The sequence below is a fragment of the Antechinus flavipes genome, chromosome 2 (genome assembly GCF_016432865.1).
Source record: "Antechinus flavipes isolate AdamAnt ecotype Samford, QLD, Australia chromosome 2, AdamAnt_v2, whole genome shotgun sequence".
NCBI lineage: Eukaryota > Metazoa > Chordata > Mammalia > Dasyuromorphia > Dasyuridae > Antechinus > Antechinus flavipes.
The window spans coordinates 237128500-237155594 of record NC_067399.1 but is presented as its reverse complement, the minus strand read 5'-3'; the positions used below and the strand labels follow the sequence as shown (position 1 = coordinate 237155594).

Sequence of the window (27095 nt, the reverse complement as noted above, 5' to 3'; positions counted from 1 at the left end):
GGAAATCCTGTATTATGCTGGGAATTCCTGTGGAAAGCACCTTCATTTTGGTAATTTGATAACAACATGGCATATTAATCAGGTTACTGAGAAAACCTAAGTTTGAGCCTCAGTTCAATCGTGTCTGAGGGCAGGTAATTTTACATCCTTGAACCCTCAGGTTCCTCATCTTCAAAGTGGAGATAATATTTGCACAATCTATTTCCATAACTGTTTTGAAGGAAGTTCTTGGCAAAGTATAAAGGTCATTTAAAATGAATTGTTTTGATTAAGGAAGACCCTATCCAGAAACTAAGAGTAGAAGCAAAGGGATATCAGAATAGGAATTTAAAAAAAAAAAAAAAAAAAACTTCCTCTAAGAATTCATGAGATTCAACCTCCCAGCATAACAGTGCAGACTTAATTCCCTTAGGTTACTATTCTCTCATCTTGTCAAAGCTACCTTCCTGAAATTAGAGGTGTAAGCAATGGGTGCAAAGGTCAAATGCAGGCCCACCCCTAAGAAGTAAGGAATATCCTCAGTGATTCAGGGCCCCAGGGAAGAAAAGCAAAACACATTTGGCCCAAGAAAGAGAAGTACTGCCAAATGCAGCTGTTGGACCAAAGCCAGGGAGAACTTTTCTCCCACTATTTACAGGGAGGAATAGCAAGCTCCCTGGAGAAAGGTGGGATTCAGGCTGGAGAGAGAGAGGGATGGGGGGAGAGGGGAGAGAGGAAAGAGGAGAGAGGAGAGAGGAGAGAGGAGAGAGGAGAGAGAGACAGAGAAGGAGAGAGGAGAGAACTGAGAGGGGAGAGAGGAGAAGGGAGAGAAACAGAGAAGGAGAGAGAGAAAAAGAAAGAGAAAGAGGAGAGAGAGAGAGAGAGAGAGAAGAGAGAGAGAGAGAAGAGAGAGAGAGAGAGAGAGAGAGAGAAGAGAGAGAGAGAGAGAGAGAAGAGAGAGAGAGAGAGAGAGAGCTGTTATCCTAAACTGTTTCAGTGAAAAGTGAGATTTAAGCTATTGGGAGCCCTGAGTGGATAAATTGTTCTAGACCCTACAGATTACCATGTGTTGGAAAGTCTTACTAGCTAAGGTACTCATTTTTACTTACTTATGATACCCCTGCCCCTACCAGAAATGATGTGTCTACATATGAAACACAGCTATTGATCTCTGCTGCTTCTGTGATGACATTACTTACTTCCATTGCTAGAGCCCTTTACCATTTAGAAACTATTTCCCTTATCACAGCCTTGTAAGGTAGGTAGAAAGAGTGTTAGTCTCATTTTAAAGATGGGAAAACAGAGATTTTAAAAAGTTATGTGGCTCAATTAAGGAAACACAGCTGGTAAGTAGCAGACCTAAGATTCCTGACCCCAAATCCAGGGTTCTGGCCAATAAACAACACTAAAAAGAAAGCCCTTGTGTATAACTTCTTGCAGCTTATATAGTATAGTCATAACATTACAGTTTATAAAGTGCTTTCACATGTTACTTTCAATAACCCCTATATTACAGCCAAATTAAATTATTCACTATTTCTTTAATTATTCCTACATTTTCCCACTGTTATACCTTTGCCAGTGCTGTTCCCTATTCTTGGAGTACCTTTTCAATCATCTCTCCCTGTGGGCATCTGCTGTATCAAGATCCATGTGCTACTTGTCATTTCAATCCAATTCAACAGAACAGATATTTATTATATCCCTGCTGTATGCAGAGAATTACTATGCTTAAGGAAGATAAGAATTAGTCCTTGCCCCTATGGGAATTCATTCAGGTAGCACTGACATAAATATAGATAACTCTAACATATATTACCTGACATCTTACATGAATGTTCCCTGATCCCCCAGTTAGGTTCATCTCTCTGTCTCCTCTGATCTCATAGGACTTTGTGGTTTTCTTATATTCCTCATACTCTTATCATCGTTAAAATAAAGAGACATATCTGATCATCTGCTTGTTTTCCCATGGTCTGTAAGTTAAGACTTGTTTTTATATATGTAAATAAATTATATTACAATACCTAGTCTATTTCTTTACCCCTATTTAACTATGCTTCTTGAGGTCAAGAAACACCTTCTTGCTTGTTTCTCTCATAAATTAATACAAGACTTTGTACATAACAGTCACAAATATTTGTGGAATAGAATCAGATACACTGCACTAATTAAGTAACAGCAGACATGATGGACTTTGTCATTTCATCCAGACATAGCAGATATGTTCATGAGCATTTTGTATTACTTAGGACACAAAGTGATAAATAAAAAAAAAATTAATTTACATACAGTGGCAGAATGATATAGTTTACAGAACATAGGACTTGAGAGTCAGGAGGCCTGCATTCAGATCCCTGCCCTGTTATTTACCAACTTTATTCTCTGAACAAGCTTCTCTGGGGCTGCCTGTTTTTGCATCTACTACATAAGAAATTATAGTACTAATGATATCTATCACACAGGGTAGTTGTAGGATTGTTATAAGGATAGCACTGTTATAAGGATAGCACTTAATAAACTTTAAAGCATTATAGAAACATAGATATTTCTGTCTCCAGCCTCTGAAGTAGGAAATGATCCTACAAGGTTCTGGCAGCAATTGTTATCATTTACCTTGTAGGTGACCATTGATATTTTGTTCAACAAAAAGTCCTGACACTAAAGTAGGGATTGAATGGGTCACTTTTATGAAAGCTGATTCCTAGTTCCTGCTTAAGTTCCACTCTGAACAGAAGTACTGAAGATAAGGCTATAATACAAATACAATATAATATAATACAGAAGATAGCTGCCATTCTTGAACAATTTTCAGAGCCCCAGGAGCATCAGCTATGAAGATTGGTGATGATCCCATATACTACAATACTCTGAAGACCAGATGGAAAGTTTCTAAAATCTAAGTTTGCAGAATCCTTGCCTGTTTAGCCCATCCTCTGAGACTCTCCTCATCTAGCTGGGAAAGAGCCCTAAAGTATATTGGGATGGGAAAAAGGAATGCTTTGACAACATGGCCTGGAAAATAATCAAATCCTAGAATCCTAGAATTGGAGAGGCTCTCAGAGCTCAAATATGAGAGTTGGGAGAGTCCTCAGAACGTGGAAAGTCAGAAAGAATGTGTGGGAGAGACATAACAGCATAGAATGTCAGAACTGGGAGGAGACTTGGAATACAAAATGTCAGAGTTGGGAGGAGCCTTGGAACACAGAATGGCAGAGCTGAGAGAGATCCTGGAACACAAAAAGATAGAGCTGGGAGAGGCCTTAGAACATAGAGTATCTGAGGAAGAGAACATGGAAATTGGAATTTGGGATATAGAAAGGGCCTTAGGGACCATTCGATCTAACTGCCTTACTTTATAGAGAAGGAAAATGAGACCTAAAAAAGAGGAAGTGGCTTTTCAAATTCACACAGAAAATGAGTGATAGGCCAAGAGAAGACCAGAGTTCAGATCTTCTGACGTCCAATAAAGTCCTCCAAGAACTAATCTTTACAAATCAAAGGCAATTTCTTCATGGGACAAATGCAACCTTCATATAGCCATGAGGGTTTTCAATCAATCTGCCTTTTCATTAATAAAAAAAAGGGTAGAAACCAGTCCAGTGGAGGCCTTAGAGCACAAATGGGCTCAAGGCAGAATGCTACCCACAGGGACACTTTCCCTGGGCCTCAGCATGCTGAAGCCCCTTTGAGGCTTTCTAGATGTTTGTACAGTGAGCTGCCTGGAACCAGAGGAGAGTTAAATATAGTATTTTCATCCCCACTGTACATCTTCCTGCAGAGGTGCCCGAGAGTGCCACCTTGTGGCTTGGTCTGCGATGCTCTGTGTAATAAGACCATCTCAGGGGAAGGGAGTTATCAAGATGGCTGCCTCAGGAAATTTTGTGTGTGTGTGTGTGTGTGTGTGTGTGTGTGTGTGTGTATGTGTGTGTGTGTGTGTGTGTGGATGTGTGTGTATGCATGCACGCTCCCTCTCTACTGCTGGCTGCTGCCCCACTCGTCTGGTTGCTAAATCACTGGCAAAATGGCCTCCTTAGAAAGCTCCCGGAAGGAGTTTTCTGGCCTGGGCCCTTCAGGCAGAGAAACACCTACCATGTCAGTGAGGCCACAGAACTCCTCCAGCCTGAGAAGCATGTCTTCAATATTGGCTTCCACTTCCTTCACCTGGAAGGGAAAGGACAGCCCAGAGGATTAGTTTTACTGAGCAGAAGGAAGGTAAAAAACTCTTTTAGAAAAACAACTTTTTTCTTTCAAAGGAAAGAGATATAAGAATAGGCCAATAGAGCAAAAAATAACAGGATTTTGGATCAAAGGACCTGAGTTCAAATTCCCAGTTTTGCTTAATTCCAGTGTGACTTTGCATGATTCATTTTGCCTTTGGTTCTCTCCTTTGTAAAATGAGAGAGTTACAACAGATAATCTCTAAAATTCCTTTTCAGATGAAACATTTTTATCCTCTAAAAGTTCTTCCAGATCTAAATTCTGTGATCCTTCTAGGGGCGGTTTTGGTTTTTTTATATAACCAAATTTGGTTTTATAAACCAAATCATAAGAGTATAAGGGGGAGGAGGGGAAGACTTTGGATCATGAACCACTGCTAGGTACTTCATATAATAATAATGATGATGGATGACAATAATTACATCTCTAATTGCATTTATTGGGTAAGCTTTAAGGCTCACAAAGCACTTTCCTCACTGGTAGTACAAATATTATTGTCCCTGTTTTCAGTTGAAGAAACTGAGGCCCTGAAAGGAGAAGTGATTCACTCAAAATCATACACCTAATAAGTGGCAGAGCTGAAATGGATCTAAGCATCTAGACTAATGCCCTTATTTGACTGAGGTCGGAAGGGAGAAGTAACTTGCCCAAAGTCACACTTCTAGCTGAAACCCAAATGTCTCCTGCTGCTTTTTAGGACTCAGGCACTGGGATGTAGTAGGGTTTTTTGTATAGGTAGTAACTGGTAGAGTTTTTCCTGACCATCTTCCTCTCCTTCCAGCTCCCAAAATTCTACTTTTTTTACCCATCTTTTCTATGAAGAATTGATCCTACTCACATTTTTACAGCTGGGTACTTTCAGACCAAGAAGTGGTGATATAAAGAGAGAAACATGTTTAGAAACTTTGGGGATGGAATATAAATAGGACAAAATAGATGTAAAACCCTGAAAACTTTGTCACAGCTGGAGTATTTCTGTGGGTAAATTGGGGTAGGGGGAGGAATGAAAACTGTGAACCATATTAATGGTTCCTGGGGAAGTGGAAAATGTGCAGGAAACACTCCCTGCCCCTTCCCCCAAAGAAAACAAAAACAAAAACACTATTGACACAAAGAAAAGTTTTCAGAACAGTGAGGAGAAGAGCTGTCTTATCAGTGGCCAGGGCAGCAGCTAAAAGGAAGGGTGGGTCTAGTTCCTTCCATTCATCCATGGGAAGCCAGGTAAGATGTAAAGGCTTCACTGAAGAGCTATGGGAAATCTGAATACTTTCCCAAGGAACTTGCTCAAACTCAAGGAGGCTAAGGGTGAGCTAAATTTCTGTCTAGTCAGCTAGACAACATTGGCAGTCCAAACCTCAGTTTCCACATGTACCAAATGAGGTAGTTGGACTAGATGATATCTAATGTCCCTTCTGTCTCTCTTTATGAGTTTATTATCCTGAATAAGCATAATAAAGAAGGCAAATCTGTGTGTTCCGTTCCCCTCAAAAGAGAAAGAAAATGATACAACACTTTCAAAAGTAACACAGAAATAGATGACTTTTGGAATGTGTGCAACACAAATGAAAAAACAAACATGTTGTCTGTAATATTCTCTGGGTAGAGAAGCCATTAAAATGTAATTGGGAAATATTTAATAAAATAAGCAAAAATGCAATAAAACATAACACTACATTTTTTTTTAAATGTGGCACACAAGGATCTTTATGTATAGTTTGATGACTCCTTTTTCTATTTGAGTTTGACACCTCCAATCTAAACTATTACTTCCTTTCATCACAACAGATAATTGTGCAGATAAGATAAAGCAGAAATGATAAACTTTTTTTTTCCCTCTGAAATATATTCTCTAATAGTCATGTAAATGAAATAGCCACATTGTCCAGGCAAGCCTGCTATTTTCATCATAGGTGGGGTGAAATGGCTGACTTCAATATTCTTGACTCATGTACAGGTATAAATTCTTAGTCCTTTTGGGTGATATAGTGTTTGATTTTAATATTAATACCAATAGACTTCATTGACAGCCATTATCGAGATCCTCTTTATTTCACATATGAAGAAACTGAAGTTCAGACCGGTGAAGTGACTTGCCCAAGGTCAATCAGAGGCAAGAAGTCATGTCAGAGAGATCCTTTAACTCTTCACTATACTATAATGTCTGCCTGAGTAGGGATCTCCATCTTACACATGAAAAGACAGAGGCTTAGAGAGAATCAGTTCCATTCAAATATGTGAGGCACTAAGTATTGAGGTTACAAAAGACAAAAAATGAAATAGATCCTGCCCTTCAAGAGGCTACATTTTATTGGAAGGCTACAATGTGTATATAATAAGTAAATACAAGTAGTACAAAGTAACAAGGAAATCTCAGGTGCCTTCAGCTGAAGAGATCAGAAATCTAGATGGCTAATAAATGGCAATCAAAGACACTACAACCCATCTTCTATCTCTGATCAGTACTCTTCCCATGACAATCATGATATCTACCAACACTATTCTCAGGGAAATAAAGGCTTCATTTTCCTTATCTATAAAATAAAGGGGCTGGACTCTACTAGATGATTTCTTAAAAGTTCTTTCCAGCACTGACATTCTCTGAGTCTGTCTCTCATGAAATGCAAAGTGGACATTTTTCTTTGTGTTTGTGAATAATAGATTTCAACTTATTAGCTTTCATATTTTCCTTTCTCCTTAGGGGCAGGAATGTAACCTTTCACACTAAATGTAGCAAGATTTGATATAAGACCCAGGATCAGCTTGAAGAACAGGATAACTGGCACTAGAGTCCAGAAGAGCCCTGTTCTGGTCCTAGCTCTATTCTTGGATCATTCTATGGATTCAATTGAACAAGTCACCAATCATCTCTGTTCTTTAGTTTCCTCTGTCTGTGAAATAGGAAGGGCAATTTTCTATGTATTCGTACTTTACAAGGATGTCATTAGTGGTGAACAACATAGCCAAAGAGATTGTAAGCTTCCTAAGGGAAAAAATTGCATTTTTTCCTTCCTTCCTTCCTTTCTTTCTTCCTTCCTTCCTTCCTTCCTTCCTTCCTTCCTTTCTTTCTTCCTTCTTTCCTTTCTTCCTTACTTCCTTCCTTGCTTCCTTCTTCCCTTCTTTACTTTCTTCCTTTATTTTTCTTTTTTAATTCTGAGCTTAAACACCAAAAAGGAACATTTCAAAATACACAGAAGAACATAAAATAAAGATTGCATAAGAAATGGAGACTCTCCCTTTCATATCATTTACTTTTAAACATATATATATATCCTGTCAGACTGGCTAGAATGACAAGGAAAAATAATGCGGAATGTTGGAAGGGATATGGGAAAACAGGGACACTAATATATTGTTGGTGGAATTGTGAATATATCCAGCCATTCTGGAGAGCAATTTGGAACTATGCTCAAAAAGTTATCAAACTGTGCATACCCTTTGATCCAGCAGTGTTACTACTGGGCTTATATCCCAAAGAGATTTTAAAGAAGGGAAAGGGACCTGTATGTGCAAGAATATTTGTGGCAGCCCTCTTTGTAATGGCCAGAAACTGAGTGGATGCCCATCAATTGGAGAATGGCTGAATAAATTGTGGCATATGAATAATATGGAATATTATTGTTCGGTAAGAAATGACCCACAGGATGATTTCAGAATCAGATCAGGATGAACTGATGCTGAATGAAATGAGCAGGACCAGGAGATCATTATATACTTCAACAACAATATTATATGATGATCAATTCTGATGGACCTGGCCATCTTCAGCAATGAGATGAACCAAATCAGTTCCAATAGAGCAGTAATGAACTGAACCAGCTACACCCAGTGAAAGAACTCTGGGAGATGACTAAGAACCATTACATCGAATTCCCAATCTCTATATTTTTGCCCGCCTGCATTTTTGATTTCCTTCACAGGCTAACTGTACAATATTTCGGATTCTTTTGGTACAACAAAATAATGGTTTGGACATATATATTTATTTTGTATTTAATTTATACTCTAATATATTTAACATGTATTGGTCATCCTGCCATCTAGGGGAGGGGATGGGGGGAAGGAAGGGAAAAATTGGAACAAATGGTTTGGCAATTGTCAATGCTGTAAAATTACCCATGCATATAACTAGTAAATAAAAAGCTATTTAAAAAACCATCTATATGTAATATATACAATAAATTTCAGACATTACTTTAAATAACATTTTATTTTCCCTATTTACATATAGAAACAATTTTAATATGTGTTTTAAATTTTTTTAAATGCCAAATTATCTCCCTTCATCCCTTTCCTTCTCTTTCCCTGAAACAGTAAGCAAATTAATATGTAATACATGTGCAATCACACAAAACATTTCCATGTTAGTCACATACATTGCTTTCAAAACTATGTTGTTATTCTGTGCTTCCTTCTGAACTTCTTTCTTTTTTTTCAGTGTATTTAAAAAATATGTTTCAATAGTCCTCTTTTGGGGAGCATCACTATTGCTAATTCCTAACACTTAATTACAAATAGAGAAAAAGAAGAAAAATGCAACAAATAAATAGGATAAAAAGATAATATAAAAAACTTGGTAGTGTACCTGCCAAAACAAACCCAGAAACTATATGAACATAACTATAAAAGTTTTCATACAAATAAAGTCAGATCTAAATAATTGGAAAAATATAAATTGTTCATATAATAAAAATGACAATCCTAAAAAAAAAAAAAAAAAAAAAAAAAAAAAAAAAAAAAAAAACAAATAAATAGGATAAACAAAATGAATCCATACAGTGGCCATAACCAAAAATATATGTCTCTCTCTGCATCATAAGCCTATCACATGTCAGGAAAATAACACGTTTCATTATAGATCCTCTGGAGGGATCATTATATTGATTGGAATTCTTAATTCTTTCAAATTAGAGTTGGAAGGGATCTCAGAAGTTATTCAATTGATTTGTTGCTCAGTAGGAATCTTAGCAGGAATGACAAGTGGTCATTGAAAACCTCCATTGGAAGAGATAAGGGAATATGTGGGGAAGGGGGGAAGTAAGGATGTTAAGAGGGAGGACAACTCCTAGAGGGTTTCCAACTCAAATTTTCTTTACAATATTGTTATTATTGCATAACTTGTTCTCCTGGTTCTATTCACTTCATTCTGCATCACTTCATACTACCTAATAATTCTCTAAAATCATTTCTTTCATCCTTTTTTATAGCACAATAATATTCCAGTACATTCATACACTACCTTTATTTAGCCATCCCTCAATTGGTTGTTCAGTCATCATCCCTCTCAGATTTTAATTCTGAGGGGCTTTTTTCTTCTTCCTTTTAATTCCCCCTTCAGGATCAAGAAGTTACTTTTCCTTGTAAACCCTCTAGGAGTTGTCCTCCCTCTTAACATCCTTACTTCCCCCCTTCCCCACATATTCCCTTATCTCTTCCAATGGAGGTTTTCAATGACCACTTGTCATTCCTGCTAAGATTCCTACTGAGCAACAAATCAATTGAATAACTTCTGAGATCCCTTCCAACTCTAAGATTTTGATCTCTTGTCTTTCATTTTTGCAGCCCACAAGCCAAGCACAGGGCTTATACATATCATTAGTATGATCATCCGCAATGTCAAAGGTACTGCCATCTTCCCATAATCATAGCTTACCTCAGTTCCTTACTCTCCCTCATCCCATATATTCAATCGGTTACTAAACCTTGTCACTTTCACAACATTTCTCACCAACTCCTCTCACACTCCTATTCCTGCACCTCACAAATCTACCATCTTAGCTCAGGCCCTCATCACCTGTCTCTCCTCTAGTTTATTGTAACACCTTCTAATTGGCCTGTCTGCTTCTAGTTTCTCACCACTCCTACACACAAAGGCCAAAGTAATATTACTTAAGCACAGATCTCATCATGAGATCCCTCTACTCAATCAACCACTTCAGTGATTTCCTATTGTTTTTAGGATAAATTATAAACTCATCTGTTTAACATTTTAAAATCCTATACAATCTGGCCTCAACCTTTCTTTCCAGCTTCATTGAGCATTTCTTCCCCTTCCTTATTCTGAAATTTAGCCAAAAGAGTCTTTTTTCTGTTTCTCAAACTTGACAATCCATTTCCATCTCTGTGTCTTTGCCATGACTGTACCACGTGCCATAAAGCTCTTCTTCTTTACTTCCCTTCATGGACTCTTCTTCCTTTATGATGAAGTCCAGGTACCATCTTGTGTCTTCTCAGTTCCTCTTACCTACTAACATCTTCCTTCCAAAGTTACTTTGTATTTAACTACTTTGTATTACTTTGCTTTTATTTGCTTCATATTTGAACTACATATAAAGATATTAGTATAGATTTGTCTCTTCCATTAAATTCAGTGAGAGTAAGGATTGTTTATTTTTGGTACACGTATCCCCAATACTAGCATTATGCCTGGCACACAGCAGATACTTAATAAATACTTGTTAATTGATCAAAGAGCACTTTCCTAGATACAGAAGAGAGAAAGAGTGGATCATATTGCATTGATGGTGGAGTTGTGAATGAATCCAACCATTCTGGAGAGCAATCTGGAATTATGCCCAAAAAGTTATCAAACTGTGCATACCCTTTGATCCAGCAGTGCTACTACTGGGTTTATACCCCAAAAAGATACTAAAGAAGGGAAAGGGACCTGTATGTGCCAAAATGTTTGTGGCAGCCCTGTTTGTAGTGGCTAGAAACTGGAAAATGAATGGTTGCCCATCAATTGGAGAATGGTTGGATAAATTGTGGTATATGAATGTTATTGAATTGTTCTGCAAGAAATGACCAGCTGGATGAATACAGAAAGGCTTGGAGAGATTTACATGAACTGATGCTGAGTGAAATGAGCAGGACCAGGAGATCATTATATACTTCAACAATGATACTATATGAGGATGTATTCTGATGGAAGTGGATTTCTTCTACAAAGAGAAGATCTAATTCAGTTCCAGTTGATCAATGATGAACAGAAGCAGCTATACCCAAAGAAAGAACACTGGGAAATGAGTGTAAACTGTTTGCATTTTTGTTTTTCTTCCCAGGTTATTTTTACTTTCTGAATCCGATTCTTCTTGTGCAACAAGAAAGCTGTTCGGTTTTGCACTATATATTGTATCTAGGATATACTATAACATATTTAACATGTATAAGACTGCTTGCCATCTAGGGGAGGGGGTGGAGGGAGGGAAGGAAAAAGTTGGAACAGAAGTGAGTGCAAGGGATAATTTGTAAAAAATTACCCAGGCATATGTTCTGTCAATAAAAAGTTACAATTTAAAAAAAAAGAGCGGATCATAAGATTCAGAGATTATTTTTTTTCATTATAGCTTTTTTTTGACAGAACATATGCATGGGTAATTTTTCAACATAGTCCTTTGCACTCACTTCTGTTCCAACTTTTCCCTTCCCTCCCTCCATCCCCTCCCCTAGATGCCAGGCAGTCTTATACGTGTTAAATATGTTTAAGTATATCCTAAATACAATATATGTGTGCAGCCATACAGTTCTCTTGTTGCACAAGAACAATCTGATTCAGAAGGTAAAAATAACTTGGGAAGAAAAACAAAAATGCAAGTAGTCCACATTCATTTCCCAGTGTTCCTTCTCTGGGTGTGGCTGATTCTATCCATCATTGATCAATTGGAACTGAATTGGATCTTCTTTTTGTTGAAGATATCCACTTCCATCAGAATACATCTTCATACAATATTGTTGTTGAAGTATATAATGATCAGAGATTACTTTAAAAGTCATCTAATCTATGACTTTCCTTTTACAGATGAGGAAACTGAGGTGCAAAGAGATAAACTAACCAACTAAGGCCACACATCTAGAGTGGCAGAGTTGAAATTCTTGTTTCTAATTCTAACAAAAGCACCAAAATACATCCAGTGTACAGAGAATTACCTTGTTTTGCTATGTATAGAGGGAAGCTTTATGAGAGGAGATAGGAAATGTATGGGGATTCCATGTAGCCAAGAACTGTGAATGCTATTCAGAAGTTGAACTTCATTTGAGAGACAATAGGGAGCCACAGGGGAGTTTTTAAAAACAATAACAACAGAATCATATGACTAGATCTATGTAGAAGAAAGCTTATTCTGGCAGCAGTTTGACGGGAAAATTGAAGGTGGGGTGTAATTGGGCACAGTTTAGAGATGAGAATTAAATTTAACATATATTTTTTTATTTTCCCCCAATTATATATTAAAAACAATTTTTAACTTTCTTTAAATTTTGAGTTCCAAATTCTATCCTTCCTTCTCTCTTCTCCCTTTTCTCTGAGATGGTAAGCAATCAGATATAGTTTACATAGGCAAGGCCTTTAAAGAGACTAAGTACGTATTATTTGGAAACAGGATAGTGGTGGTGGGAATAAAGAGTAGTCTATATGCTGAGATAAGGAACCATCAGAGTATGTCAGAGAAGAGGGAAAAGACAAAATCAGAGATTATCTTGAGAGGAAATCTTGCATAGCAGATATGTACTGGATCAGAAAGGTCTGAGTTCAAATGCCATTTCAGACATTATCTGAGTGACCATAGGCAAGTCATTTAATCTCTCTGAGCCTTGGCTGCTTATCTGTATAAGAATAAGAGTTAATAATGTCTGTTGAACCTATCTCAAAGGGTTGTTAAAAGTATAAATTACATATGCATATATACACATCCACATATGTATATTCACACATAACCATATAGATTACATGTATACACAAGTGTGTACATGCACACATATATACATATGTATTTGTTAACTTTAAAGTACTGTATAAACGAATTTTATTATTCTAGGAGTGTGAAAATAGGAGAACAAATGAATGGTTGTCCCAATTAGAAAGAGTGCAGGTATAAATGAAATTGGTTTGGTACATGTTGAATCTGAGGTGCCAGAGGTATAACCAAGAGGACAATATCCCAGAAACAGTTGCAGATGTAAATCTGGAAATCAAAAGAAATATCAGGATTATATTTAACATGTAAAGGACTGCTTGCCATCTCGGGGAGGGAGTGGAGGGAGAGAGGGGAAAAATCGGAACAGAAGTGAGTGCAAGGGATAATGCTGTAAAAAATTACCCTGGCATGGGTTCTGTCAATAAAAAGTTATTAAAAAAAAAAAAGAAATATCAGGATTAGAAATAAAAATCTGGGAGTCATCTACATGAAGGTAGTACTTAAATCCATGGGAATGAAGGAGAGAACGAAGGGAGAGAATGCAGAGCAAAAAAATAAAAAGGCTAAGGACAAAACTTTGGAGAACACTCACATTAAGGGATAAGGAAGAAAATAAAGAATTTGTGGGGGAAAAAAACAGAGAAAGAGCAATTGGTGAACTAATAGAACAATCAAGATAGCACAGTATCTTGAACCCAAGGTGGAAAAAATTATCTGGTCAATGGTGTCAAAAACTGAAGAGGTCAAGAATAATGGGGACTGAAAAGATAGAAAGGGAGAGAGACAGAAACAGAGACAAAGGAGACAAATAGACAGATAGAGAGTAAGAGATATAGATTAAGCTATCACTGACTATATTAGAGAAAACAGTCTCTCTAAGATGGATGGTTGGAGGGAGGGGGAAAAGATGAGACTCATTTGCAAGATGGTAAGAACAGTATGGATAGTGAGAAACTGTAAGCACGAGTCATAGGCAATTCTTTCAAGTTTAGCAATAACAGGGGAAAGAAAGAAAACTATGACTGGATGCATCCAAGGAAGGCTTTTCTGGAACTGGAAAATTCTGAATATGTTTCCAGGCAGATAAGAAGAAGCTTATAGCATAAGATGGCCTAAAGATGGCAAAAGAGAGAGGATGCCTGATTGAGCAAGATCTTGAAAGAAGTCAGGAAGAACGGAATCAAGGTCACAGAGGAATTAGTTTAAATGTTTAATAAAAGTAGTCCTCCTTTTGACTAAAGGAAAAGAAGGAATGGAAGAAGGAATGAGGAATCTGTATAAGATGATTTTAATCTTCTCAGTGAAATAAATACAATCCCAAAGTGCAGTGTTAGAGTTTTCTTAAGACAGCACAATGACTTTTGGCTCTCCCTATAGAAGACAGTCAACTTTCCACACACTTTCTACACATGCTGCTTTAAAAAGTAGGTTTACAATAGTAAAATGGAAGGTCCTTGGAAATTGAGGTCCTTGAAAATTGAGGGGGGTTTTTTTGTTCTTTCAATTTTTGTATTCCTTATATCTAGGCCAGTGCCTGAAACAAAGAAACTATTTAATACATATCTATTGAACTGAATCAAGGTTGTGTTTTGGTTTTTTTTTATTTTTGTGAATAAGAAAATGGGAGACATGCAAGGTTATGACCACAAAGTAGAATTTCCAAGTTATGGACCTGGGAGGTAGCACAATTCCAAGAGATGGTCAGCTATAATGTATGTCTATATTCATATGTGATAGAAGTAAGGGTAGAAAAGGAAGAAATTGGAATTAAAGATGGAGATGAATTAGCATGGACCTAGTAATAGTGAGAGTGATTAGAAGGTGACAATTTGGGAGTAAGTAGATTGGGTATGCCCCTTGCAGTTGGTATGACTGAACACTCAAGATTGGCCCCAGAATAAGCTACAACATATTTCCTCTAGATAATTAAACTAATAGAGGATTTACAGAATTTATCCCTCCTGTGATAGAATTTTAATGCTTGCTGCTATGTATTATGCATACATGAGCTATCTGCTATAGATAGACTATGGGATCTGACTGAAGAAGCAAAGGCTGTGAATTTTGCTCTATGTTTTGTGGTTCTTATGGGAGAGAACCAGATATTTGGCTTCCTCAAGATCCCTTCTTCAAATGAGCTGATGAGGACCAGGAGCCTGATCCCCAAGAATCTGGGATTGCTGAGGGTTGCTGGGACTTGAAAAGCTTCAGGGCTCCAGGGCTCCTGGAAATGGGAAAGGACATTACTTAGGAGATGCTTTATCCCCTCCTTCCCCCTAACTCTGCTTTTCTTTCCTCCTGGGTACACACTTTGATCTCACCATAATCTGTATCTACATAGCAGGTGTTTAATAAAGCACCTCATCTCTCAAACTCAGCCAACTCTCTTACAATGCAGTCCCATATCTCCAACTATCTGCTTAAATTTCTACCTGGATATCCCAAAGGCTTCCAATTCAGCACATCCAAAAATAGAACTTTTTTCCCCCTCTAATTCCCCCATTTCTGTTTAGAATATGAATATTCTTTCAGTCACCAGGTGTACAACCTAAGAGTTATTCTCAACTCTTCATTCTCACTCCAGATCCCATACCAAAATCAGCTACTGATTTTACCTCCTCAGCATCTCTTAGATTCCTCCCCTTCTAAGTGGCAGAATAGGTAGAGTGCTGAGCCAGAAGTCAGGAAGTCCTGAGTGATAGAATCTGGTCTCAGAATTGAACTGTGTGTCATTAAGCAATTCACTTAACTTCTTCCTCATCTGTAAAAGTGGGGGATAACAATAGCACCTATCATCTAGAGTTGTGAGGATAAAGTGAGCTAATACCAGTAAAGCTATTGGTAGTGTTGCTATCACTACCACAGTCTAGTCCAGGCCTTCTTCATTTCTCACCTGGACTCCCCTTGCCTCCAGCACTTAGCACAGTGCCTAGCACATGGTAGATACTTCACAGAAATTTATTAATTGGCTGACTATTTAAATAAAGTTCTATAATTAGTATGGTAGAAATTAGGCATGGACCCACACTTAACACCATATACCAAGATAAGATCAAAATGGGTCCATGACTTAGGCATAAAGAACGAGATTATAAATAAATTAGAGGAACATAGGATAGTTTATCTCTCAGACTTGTGGAGGAGAAAGAAATTTGTGACCAAAGATGAACTAGAGACTATTACCGATCACAAAATAGAAAATTTTGATTATATCAAATTAAAAAGTCTTTGTACAAACAAAACTAAGGTAAACAAGATTAGAAGGGAAGCAACAAACTGGGAAAACATCTTCACAGTTAAAGGTTCTGATAAAGGCCTCATTTCCAAAATATATAGAGAACTGACTCAAATTTATAAGAAATCAAGCCATTCTCCAATTGATGAATGGTCAAAGGATATGAACAGACAATTTTCAGAGGATGAAATTGAAACTATTACCACTCATATGAGTGTTCCAAATCATTATTGATCAGAGAAATGCAAATTAAGGCAACTCTGAGATACCACTACACACCTGTCACATTGGCTAAGATGACAGGAAAAAATAATGATGAATGTTGGAGGGGATGCGGGAAAACTGGGACACTAATGCATTGTTGGTGGAGTTGTGAACGAATCCAACCATTCTGGAGAGCAATCTGGAATTATGCCCAAAAAGTTATTAAACTGTGCATACCCTTTAATCCAGCAGTGTTTCTATTGGGCTTATATCCCAAAGAAATACTAAAGAAGGGAAAGGGACCTGTATGTGCCAAAATGTTTGTGGCAGCCCTGTTTGTAGTGGCTAGAAACTGGAAATTGAATGGATGCCCATCAATTGGAGAATGGCTGGGTAAATTGTGGTATGTGAATGTTATGGAATATTATTGTTCTGTAAGAAATGACCAGCAGGATGAATACAGAGAGGCTTGGAGAGACTTACATGAACTGATGCTAAGTGAAATGAGCAGAACCAGGAGATCACTTTACACTTTGACAACAACGATATTGTATGAGGATGTATTCTGATGGAAGTGGATTTCTTTGACAAAGACTCAGTTTCAATTGATAAATGATGGACAGAAGCAGCTACACCCAAAGAAAGAACACCGGGAAACGAATGCGAACTATTTGCATTTTTGTTTTTCTTTCCGAGTTGTTTTTACCTTCTGAATCTAGTTCTCCCTGTGCAACAAGAGAACTGCTCGGTTCTGCAAACATATATTGTATCTAGGATATACTGCAACATATCTAACATATATAGGACTGCTTGCCATCTAGGGGAGGGAGGGAGGGGAAAAATCGGAACAGAAGCGAGTGCAAGGGATAATGTTGTTAAAAAAAATTACCCTGGCATGGATTCTGTCAATATAAAGTTATTATAAAATAAAATAAAATATTAAAAATAAATAAATAAATAAATGAAGTTCTACTTGGTCTTCTTACTGAATCTTTTCTTTCTACCATCCATTTACCAAGAAGCTGCCAAACTGATATTTCTAAAGCCCAGGCCTTGCACATGTCACTTTCAAGTTCAAAAACCTTCACTAGCTCCCTATTGCCTCTAGGATCAAATACAGACCCCTCAGCTTGGCATTTGAATCCCTTTACAATCTGGCTTCAGCCCTCTCCTTTCAGACTAATTAGCTATCTCCCCATCAAGCACTCTATTCTCCAGCCAAAATGATCTAGTTGATGTTTTCCACATTTTCTACCGGCAGCTTTTATAGAGACTCTTTTTGACTTTGGAATGCTCTTTCCCCTAGCATCTTGAAATCCCTACCTCCCTTCAAGGCTCAAATATTGCTTCCTCCCTTTAATTGCATGGGTTCCTTCCTAATCTCTATATATTTTTTTGGTAAATATTCTGTATTTACTAATCTATGATCATGTAGAATTCTCTGAGCAGAAAGTATGCATTTTTAAAAACTGCGACTATTGGAGCAGCTAGGTGGCGAAATGGATAGAGCACCAGCCCTTCGGGGACTTCAGTCAGAAGGACCTGAGTTCAAATGTGACCTCGGACACTTAACACTTCCTAGCTGTGTGACCCTGGGCAAGTCACAACCCCAACTGCCTCAGCAAAAAACAAAAATCAATTTGGGACTATCTTCATTTTTGACTTATATGCCTAGTTTCTAACACAGTGCATGGCATGTGGAAAGTGTAATAAATACTTGGTGATTGATTGAATTAAATCTCGATGAAATACTCCAAGAAAAATACTCTTTAAATCTGATAAATATAATATTACAAATATCATGACTTGGACAGCACTTTTCCAACCAAACTTCTAATCATCTGTCAAAGGTACAGGCCTGACCAGGGACTGACCTGCCTAAGAGTTGTCCTACAAAACAGATGGGAAATGTCTAGTCCATGGGCCATATAAGGCCCATAAAATCATTTGCTAAAGCAACCACAGGCTACAATAAATTGAAAACTAGGTACAATAACTTCTCATAGCTTGAGTTCCACAAGTGTGATAATTTTATATGGCCCTAGAATGATGTTATAAATACTCAAATGGCCCTGGGCAGAAAAAAGGTTCTCCACCCCCTGTTCTAAAACAAAGCTTCTTAAACTGTGGGTGGTGACCCCATATGGGTTTGCATAACTGAATGTAAGGGTCTTGAACAATTTGACAATAGTTAAAGGTATTCCACCAAGACTGAATTCTTTATGTAAAAGTAAACAAGCACACCCATCTTATTAGTATGCAAATTTGCTTTTGTCTTTAATAAATGGTAAAATTATATTGTTTAAAACATTTTTATAATTTATTATCAGTAAATGTTTGATTTGCATACAAGGTCACATAAAAATTTCTCAAGTGAGAAGGGGTAACAAATAATATAATATCACAAATAAGGACTATTCTTCCTTATCTCCTTCATCTCTCCCACAAATAGCATCAAAAGTCATAGACTTGGGGAGCAGGTAGCCTCAGAGCAAAAGAGGACATAGAACAGTTTGTTAGAAAGACCTATGAATTCATTCCTTTCCAAGATCTTTAGAAAACCGCAGACATTCATCTGTTTCAGATGATTAAGAAATATATAGAGGCAAGAAATGTATAGAGGCAAAAGAATAAACTTAATGACCAGTAAACACTTTTAAAACTTTGGGACTGCATAATTCCACAGCTACAATCGAATAATAACTTGGAAGCCCAGGAAATGGAGTCCCTTTTATTGAATTTCTTACTCCTAACAGTCCAATGCTTTTGGAAACATGATAACTAATTTCTTGGAGGGGAAAGGGGGGAAGCTTAGATCAGTCTTTCAACTGCCCTCTTCAATGACAACTACTTCCCACTTCCTTTCCCTATTAGATTTCCCAAAATGAGTGTTTTATATCTATTGCCCCCTTTTCTTTTAAAAATATTTTTATGTTAATATAATTTGTCTTCACGCAATAAATAGATAATCCCCCCCCCAAATCTAAACAATCTCTCTTAAAATCTAAGTACATTCCCTGGGGGAAGGGGGATAGTTTTTTCCATTGCTGTGAAAAGAGGGAGATGTCCTTTAAATTTAATAGTATATTACTAATATTTCTAATATTCTAATTATAATACTAATAATATATGATAGTAATATTCACTGTTATGTTTGGTCAGAATTCTGTTTTCACTTGATGCTTTCTTTCTTTATATTGGTAAAGTCATAGTGTATGGTTGTCATTTGTCTGTTTTCTTCACTCTGCAGGAATTCATGTCTTCCCATGTTTCTGCAAAGTTTTCATAGTCATTATTCCTTACAGCTAAATTATATTCCATTATGCTCATATATTCATCTATTGTCCAACTATCAGGTGCTTTTTAAATTTTCAGGTTGTTGTTATCATAAATAATGCTGATGTAAACATTTTTGTACAGAAGGGTCTTTTCTTGCTATCAAAAATATCCTTATGATATAGTGCTAACAGCAGAATTTCTGGGTCAAAGGCTACAAATAGCTTAGTAACTTTCCTTACTTAATTCCAAACCATTTGCAAGAACAGCTAAATCAATTTAGAGCCCAGCAGCAGCTAATTAGCATGGCTATCATCCCAATGCCTCTCTAACTGTGCTTTTTAACTTTTTCTCACCTTTGCTGTGCCCCTCCCATTTCTTCAACACCCACAACCTCTGTAATCCCCAGCAATCTGAATGCAGCACACCATCCTTGTCCTCCTCCTACCTCTGAGATAGCTCCTCTAGTCACCTTTGCTAACTCATCTTCCTCCTTCCAGCTTCCTAAATCTGGACATTTTAGAAACTTAATCTTTAGCCTTCTGCTCTTTTCTCTTCCCTTTGTGCTAACAAGTATATCATGGACTCTCAGAATTAGAAGAAATTTAGGCTCTATCTACTGCAACCTTTATCTGAACCTCTACACCGTCAGCCAGCCCTTGCTTAAAAGGGATGAGGGAAACCTATAACCATCCTGGATGGGGTCCTCAAATTACGGGCCGTGGGGCCAATCTAGCAGCTGAGGATGTTTATCCCCCTCACCCAGGGCTATGAAGTTTCTTTATTTAAAGGCCCACAAAACAGAGTTTTTGTTTTTACTATAGTTCGGCCCTCCAACAGTCTGAGGGACAGTGAACTGGACCCCTATTTAAAAAGTTTGAGGACCCTGAATTCTAAGGCATCCTCTTCTGCTCTATTTATTGGGAAGTTTTTCCTTATATTGAACCAAAATCAATCTTTTTTGCACCTTCTATTCACTGTTCCTGTTTCTAACAAGTAGTAGAAATCTGATGCTTCTGCTACATTACATATCTTTGTGTACTTGAAGATGAAAGTCATGTCTTCTCTCCAGATTAAACATCAGCATTTCTATCAACTCTTAATCTCTTTCACCATCCTTGTCATTGTCCTCTGGATATTCTTAAAGTTTAGTGATTAGGTAGGGATAGGAATTGGGCCTGGGCCAGTGATTTTATTGGTGCAGAGACCTCCTGAACAAAGAAAATCCCTCTGCCAATGTATATTGGTACTTTCTCTGCAACCGAAGTCTGAGAAAGTTGCCTCGTATGCAATACTAAGGTTGCCCAACATTTATCAAAGATGAGATTTGAATTCTATCTTTAAATCCAGCTTTCTATCCACTATACCACATTGGTCATGATCATAGACTTGCTAGCACTCTATCTTGTGATAGGCAAAACCAAGAACGATATACCAGATGTGGTCTAACTAATGGAACATCCGCTATTTATTTCTTATGATTCTTATGATGTGCTCAACAATCAAATTGAGGTTTTGGTTCCATGGGACATTGTTGATTCATAGAGGGCTCACTAAAACCTTTAGATGATTTTCCATATAAACTGTGACCTATCCACTCTCTTGTATCTGATTACTTATGAATTTTGAGCTCAAAAGTTATACAGTAGGGCATTAAGTGATAATGTTGGTTCTAGGTCTTTTAGATGTCAAAACTAAATTCCAGATGAATATCATTATCATGATTATAATTATTTATAACTCACATTTATATAGTATTTTGTTTTCAAAGCACTTTCCTCATAACAAACTTGTGATGTAAGTAAAACAAGGATTATTAATCCCTCAATTTAAAGAGGAGGTTTGAAAGGTTTGATGCCTTGATCACTGTCCCCTGGCTATTGAGTTTCAGAGGCAAAATTAAGTGACTTTCCCAAGCACAAACAACAAACTGAGGTAAGAACAAAAAGTTCTTCCTTAGATATTTGAGTTCACCTTAGTTTTCACTAAAGGTAGAGATTTATCAGAGGACTACAAATACTTAGAAGCTCTCCTTGTTTTCTTTCTGTAAAAATTGGAAACAATTCAAGTAAAACCAGTGAAAGGTTGCATTCTTTCTTGCAAAAGGCCTTCTTGGTTTCTATTCTTCTTGCCTCTACCTTCAAGTGCTAAGAAAATGAGTTATTATAATCCCAACAACCCTAGCACTGACTTCTCTTAAGCTAGCAAACTTCAGCATCTTTCCTAGAGAAACTCAGACTAGACTCAGGAAAGGGCCTTGTCTGAGTCCTTTTGGGAGGTTCCATAATTAAATGACTTTATTTCCCTCTGAGATCTTCTCCTGTTCAGCATCACATGTCCCAAAATTCTGTTCATCTTCTGTTCTGGAAATCAATTTGGAACAATTTTGAAAGATTTAAGAATATCAACTGGCACAATGACCAAACACAATTCCAGAGGTCTAATGATGAAGCATGTAACTAATCTCCAGATGAAGAGGTGATGGATTCAGTACAAAGTGAGACGTGTGTGTGTGTGTCCCATACATCTGTACATATATATACATGAATGCATCACTGAGTTATGCATTTACACATGTATGTATCAATAGGTTTGTGTGTATATTAGTCTGCAGTGCAAAATGCATATAATGTATATGTATGTGTGTAAACACATAATATATACACACATGCATATATACCTCTAGATGGGGATAGGAATTGGAACCACACTTGTCTTTTCAGGTGTGTGTATGTGCGTATATGTATATATATATATATATTTTTTAAATTTATTACAAGGGTATCTGTATATATCCTTAAAATAAACATATATCCTTTTAATGAATAAAATCCTTAAACATGCATAGTGAGACAAATCAAATTACTATGTTAGTAATGTGCAAATACATACATATGTGTCTATATATATAATTACTGCCTTATTCAAATACACAGAGACATCAGTAACTTGTTTTAATTTATTATGTATGTTTATTGCAAGGATTTTTTTCTTTTCCAATAGGGAGAGAGGAGAAGATGTAGGAGGGAGAAAAATGAATTTTTGTTTATAGAAAAAATATATATGATTAGATGCATGTGCAGAAAAAAAGAAGAAGAAGAAGAAGAAAAAGAAAATTGGTTTGTCATGAAGCAGGCTCTTGGGTAAAGATTTCACAGACATTCCAGGGACAGAATGTTCTGGTTATGACAGAAGAAGAAAAGTTATCACATTTCTTGCACACTTAAGATCTACAAAATATTTTTCTCCCAACAACCCTAGAAGATGAGGAATATTAAGATTATTCCCCTTCTTTTACAGATGAAACAACTGAGGCAGAGAGAAGCAAATGATTTATCCTGGATCCCAAAACTAGTAAAGAGTCAAAAGACTTGAGCACAAACTAGGTCTTGAAGAAGCTCAATCTGTGGAGCCCAAGGTCAGGGCTATTTCCATTACACCAGTGCTGCCTTTACACTGAAGCTTAGGGCCTGCCCACAGCATCTCTAGCTGCAGCTGAAGGGAGAACAGCCCTAGACTCCGCCCCCAACTCCTGACCTATCAATGCAAAGTGAAAGGCCAAAGAACTCAGGCAGGAGGCAGCTGACAGAGACAGTCTGGTCTGTTTCCAGCAACATGGGCAAACCAATTTGAGGAGTAGCAGCACTAGTTCTGAATTTCAGCAATGGGGAAAAAATAGGGGAAAAAGGCATAAGTTGGGGAAAGGGGAAGGCTTATTCTTCTAGCATGTGATTAGAGTCATAGGATTTAGTACTGGAAGGCACCTTAAAGAAAACAACCCTTTTATTTTACACTTGAGGAAACTGGAGTTCAAAGAAATGAAAGGACTTGTTCAAAGTCACACAGCCGGTAAATAGCAAAGTTGGGGCTCAAACCCAAGGCCCCACTCAGCTTCAAATATAACTCTGCTAGACCATGGTTTCCTATACTACATTACCTCCTTTTAGAAATGTAATTTGCTCTACTATTTAGAAGAGAAACAGCTACAAGCGTCTTTAGTAGATTAAGATCAGTGTGGGGGGAATTCTCTAATGAAGCACCCAAGAGATCTGTGCTTGACCTTGTACTGTTGATAGAATTTCACTGAGAAAAGTTTGTTGGCTTAGTAGATAGAGTGGGGCCTGAACTCCATGAGGATCAGAGTTTCAAATCTAGTCTCAGATACTTATTAGCTGTGTGACCCTGAGCAGATCACTTTATCCTTTCTGCCTCACTTTCCTCATCTATAAAATGAACTGGAGAAGGTGATAAACTGCTCCAGTAACTCTGGACTTGCAGGACTAGGATGTTCTAAAGCCATTGAATTTCATGCCTTTATTTTACAAATGAGGAAATCAAGGCATAGATATAGAATGACTTGCATAATATCACATAAGAAGCAAATAGAAGAGCCAGAATTTTAACCCAGGTCCCTCAGACTCCACATCTTGGGTTTTTCCCATGCTATTATTACTTGGGTTACCAAAAAATGAACTTTATAAGTATAAGATGGGAGAGGAGCAGCTGGACAATACCTCATGTGAAAACTTAAAGATTTTGATGGACTACAAGTTCACTGTCAATATGTAATATGACAACCAAAAACCAAAACAAAACACTTAGCATTAAAAGTAAATGAGGACATATGAAACTATGTTCCAAATCATTATTAATCAGAGAAATGTAAATTAAGACAACTCTGAGATACCACTACACATCTGTCAGATTAGCTAGAATGACAGGAAAAGATAATGCGGAATGTTGGAGGGGATGTGGGAAAATCGGGATACTGATACATCGTTGGTGGAATTGTGAACACATCCAGCCATTCTGGAGAGCAATTTGGAACTATGCTCAATAAGCTATCAAACTGTGTATACCCCTTGATCCAGCAGTGTTTCTTCTGGGCTTATACCCCAAAGAGATACTAAAGAAGGGAAAGGGACCCGTATGTGCCAAAATGTTTGTGGCAGCCCTGTTTATAGTGGCTAGAAGCTGGAAATTGAATGGATGCCCATCGATTGGAGAATGGTTGAGTAAATTGTGGCATATGAATGTTATGGAATATTATTGTTCTGTAAGAAATGACCAGCAGGATGAATACAGAGAGGACTGGCGAGACTTACATGAACTGATTCTAAGTGAAATGAGCAGAACTAGGAGATCATTATATACCTCAACAACGCTACTGTTTGAGGATATATTCTGATGGAAGTGGATCTCTTCAATAAAGAGAGCTAATTCAGTTTCAGCTGATCAAGGATGGACAGAAGTAGCTACACCCAAAGAAAGAACACTGGGAAATGAATATAAACTGCTTGCATTTTTGTTTTTCTTCCCGGGTTATTTATACCTTCTGAATCCAATTCTCCCTGTGCAACAAGAGAACCATTCAGTTCTGCACACATATATTGTATCTAGGATATATTGTAACCTATTTAACATGTAAAGGACTGTTTGCCATCTGGGGGAGGGGGTGGAGGGAGGGACGCAAAAAATTGGAACAGAAGTGAGTAGAAGGGATAATGCTGTAAAAAATTACCCTGGCATGGGTTCTGTCAATGAAAAGTTATTTAAAAAAAAAAGAAAAAAAAAGAAAAGAAAAAAAGTAAATGAGGAAATTAGAGATCATAGTCTTACTTCAATTTGTTGTCATCAAACCCCAACTGGAATACTGTCTCCAGGTTTAGGCATCGTAACTAGGAGGAACAATGACAGACAAAGTAGTAGTGATCAGGACAGTGAGAAGTCTGGAAACCATACTGTCTGAAGATCACTTAAAGGATCTAGGGAGGTTAATCTGGAGAACAGAAGCCAGGAGAAACATGAAGACTGAAGGATTGTCATATGGAAAAGGCATGAAATGTATTCTGTTTGGCTCCTGAAAATAAAACTAGGAGTAATGGATAGACATTATGGAGAGACAAATTAATGAAACTATAAAACTATGCTATCCAAAAGTGAAATGGACTGTCTTGGCAGAACCTTTTTGAAAACTGGATAAACACTTTCTGGGGGAGTTTGTAGAGGAGATTCCTTTATAGGCTGGGAGAATTGGCCTCTGTGATCTCTTCCAACTGTCAGGTTCTGTGAGTAGAATGAGCAGAAGTTAAAGGCAGGCAGATTACAGACTGACATAAAGAGGGAAAGACCAAATAATTAGCTGTCAAATAGGATGAACTACATTGGAGGGGTAGTGAGTTCCCTATCACTACAAGACTATAGGCAAAAGGTAGGTGAGTACATATTCAGGATGCTAGATAGAGACTTCATTCATTGAGCAAAGAGTTTGTTGGATTCCGTTTATCATCTCTTTCAGTTCTGACATTTTATTTTTTATGGTATCTGCCGGCACTGACATTCTATGTTTTAGGTTACCTTCTAGCTCTGAGATTTTAAATACAATTTTTTGAAATCCCCTTCAGCTCTTTCTATAATAAATGACATCCCAGAAAAGGAGAAATGGGTTAGGGTTGGGGAAACTTTTGGATAGAAGGAAGTTTGCCCTGGCCAGAATTAGATCCATCTGTATTTAAAGGAATTTAAGATGCTAAGATAATTTTCTTCCCTTACTTAGGCAAAATGTACCTCCCTCCAAAAACCTTCTGTTTCCAGGTTTTTTGGAAAGCAAAACTGTATGGAGGGAAGACATTATAACAAGAAGAGCATTGAATCTACAATCAAAAACCTTGGGTTCAAATCCTAGTTTTGCTACTTACTATGTGACCTTGATTTTTTAGAATCAAGTTACTGCCTCTCCATAAGACTCTGTTTCTCCAGCTATCAAATAAGGGAGTTGTACTCCCTCACACTTTAGTAAATTTTTGTGTGTGTGTCAAAGACCTTGGAAGTCTGATGCACAGTGCCTAGTACATAATAAACACTTACTGTTTATTCATTGTCTAACTGAAGCCTGTGGACATTCTCTGAATAATGTTTTTAAAGGCATAAAATAAAATATGTAAGATTACAAAGAATTACAAAGTATATTGCAACAAAGATGTAATTTTTCCTAATCAAGTTCACAGACTCCTTGAAACCCACCCATGAACCCCAGATTAAGATCCATTGAGCTAAATTATCCCTAGAGTTCCTTACATTTCTTACAATCTGTGAACCTGATATCTTGAGGCTTTTTCTAGAGATGAACTGTGAACTTTCCCCCAAAGGAGGAAGTTGGAACTGAAAAAAAGCCAGTGACAGGAAACCCCCAACCAGTCTGCAGCATATGCCCAGTGAACAACCAGAACAGAACTTCAGAATAATATGCCTTTACCAACAACCTCCTTACCCATACCTATTACCCCTCCCTTCCACTTCAGCACATCTCCATCCTGGGAAACCAAGATTTCAATGGCCAGTCTAAATAACAACTGACATTAATATAGCACTTTAAAGATTTACAAAATCTTAACCAAATGTGGATCACGTGATCCTCAAAAGAACCTCGTGAGACCAGCAGTACAAGTGTATTATTTTCATTTTATTACCGGCTATTAAGGAACAAAGCA

At 37.3% G+C, this 27095-nt stretch overlaps 1 protein-coding gene and 1 long non-coding RNA gene across 3 annotated transcripts in view; one reads left to right on the top strand and one right to left on the bottom strand.

Annotated features, from left to right (window-relative positions):
* Positions 1-27095, top strand: part of LOC127548918 (uncharacterized) — a 444700-nt gene that overhangs the window by 146160 nt on the left and 271445 nt on the right. The gene's annotated exons all lie outside the window — the stretch shown is intronic.
* BCAS4 (breast carcinoma amplified sequence 4) overlaps positions 1-27095 on the bottom strand; it is a 76305-nt gene that overhangs the window by 45849 nt on the left and 3361 nt on the right. For both annotated transcript variants that reach the window (XM_051976592.1, XM_051976593.1), the window contains exon 2: positions 4072-4143. In XM_051976592.1, the coding sequence (XP_051832552.1) occupies positions 4072-4143 (72 nt within the window). The remainder of the gene's footprint in view (positions 1-4071; positions 4144-27095) is intronic.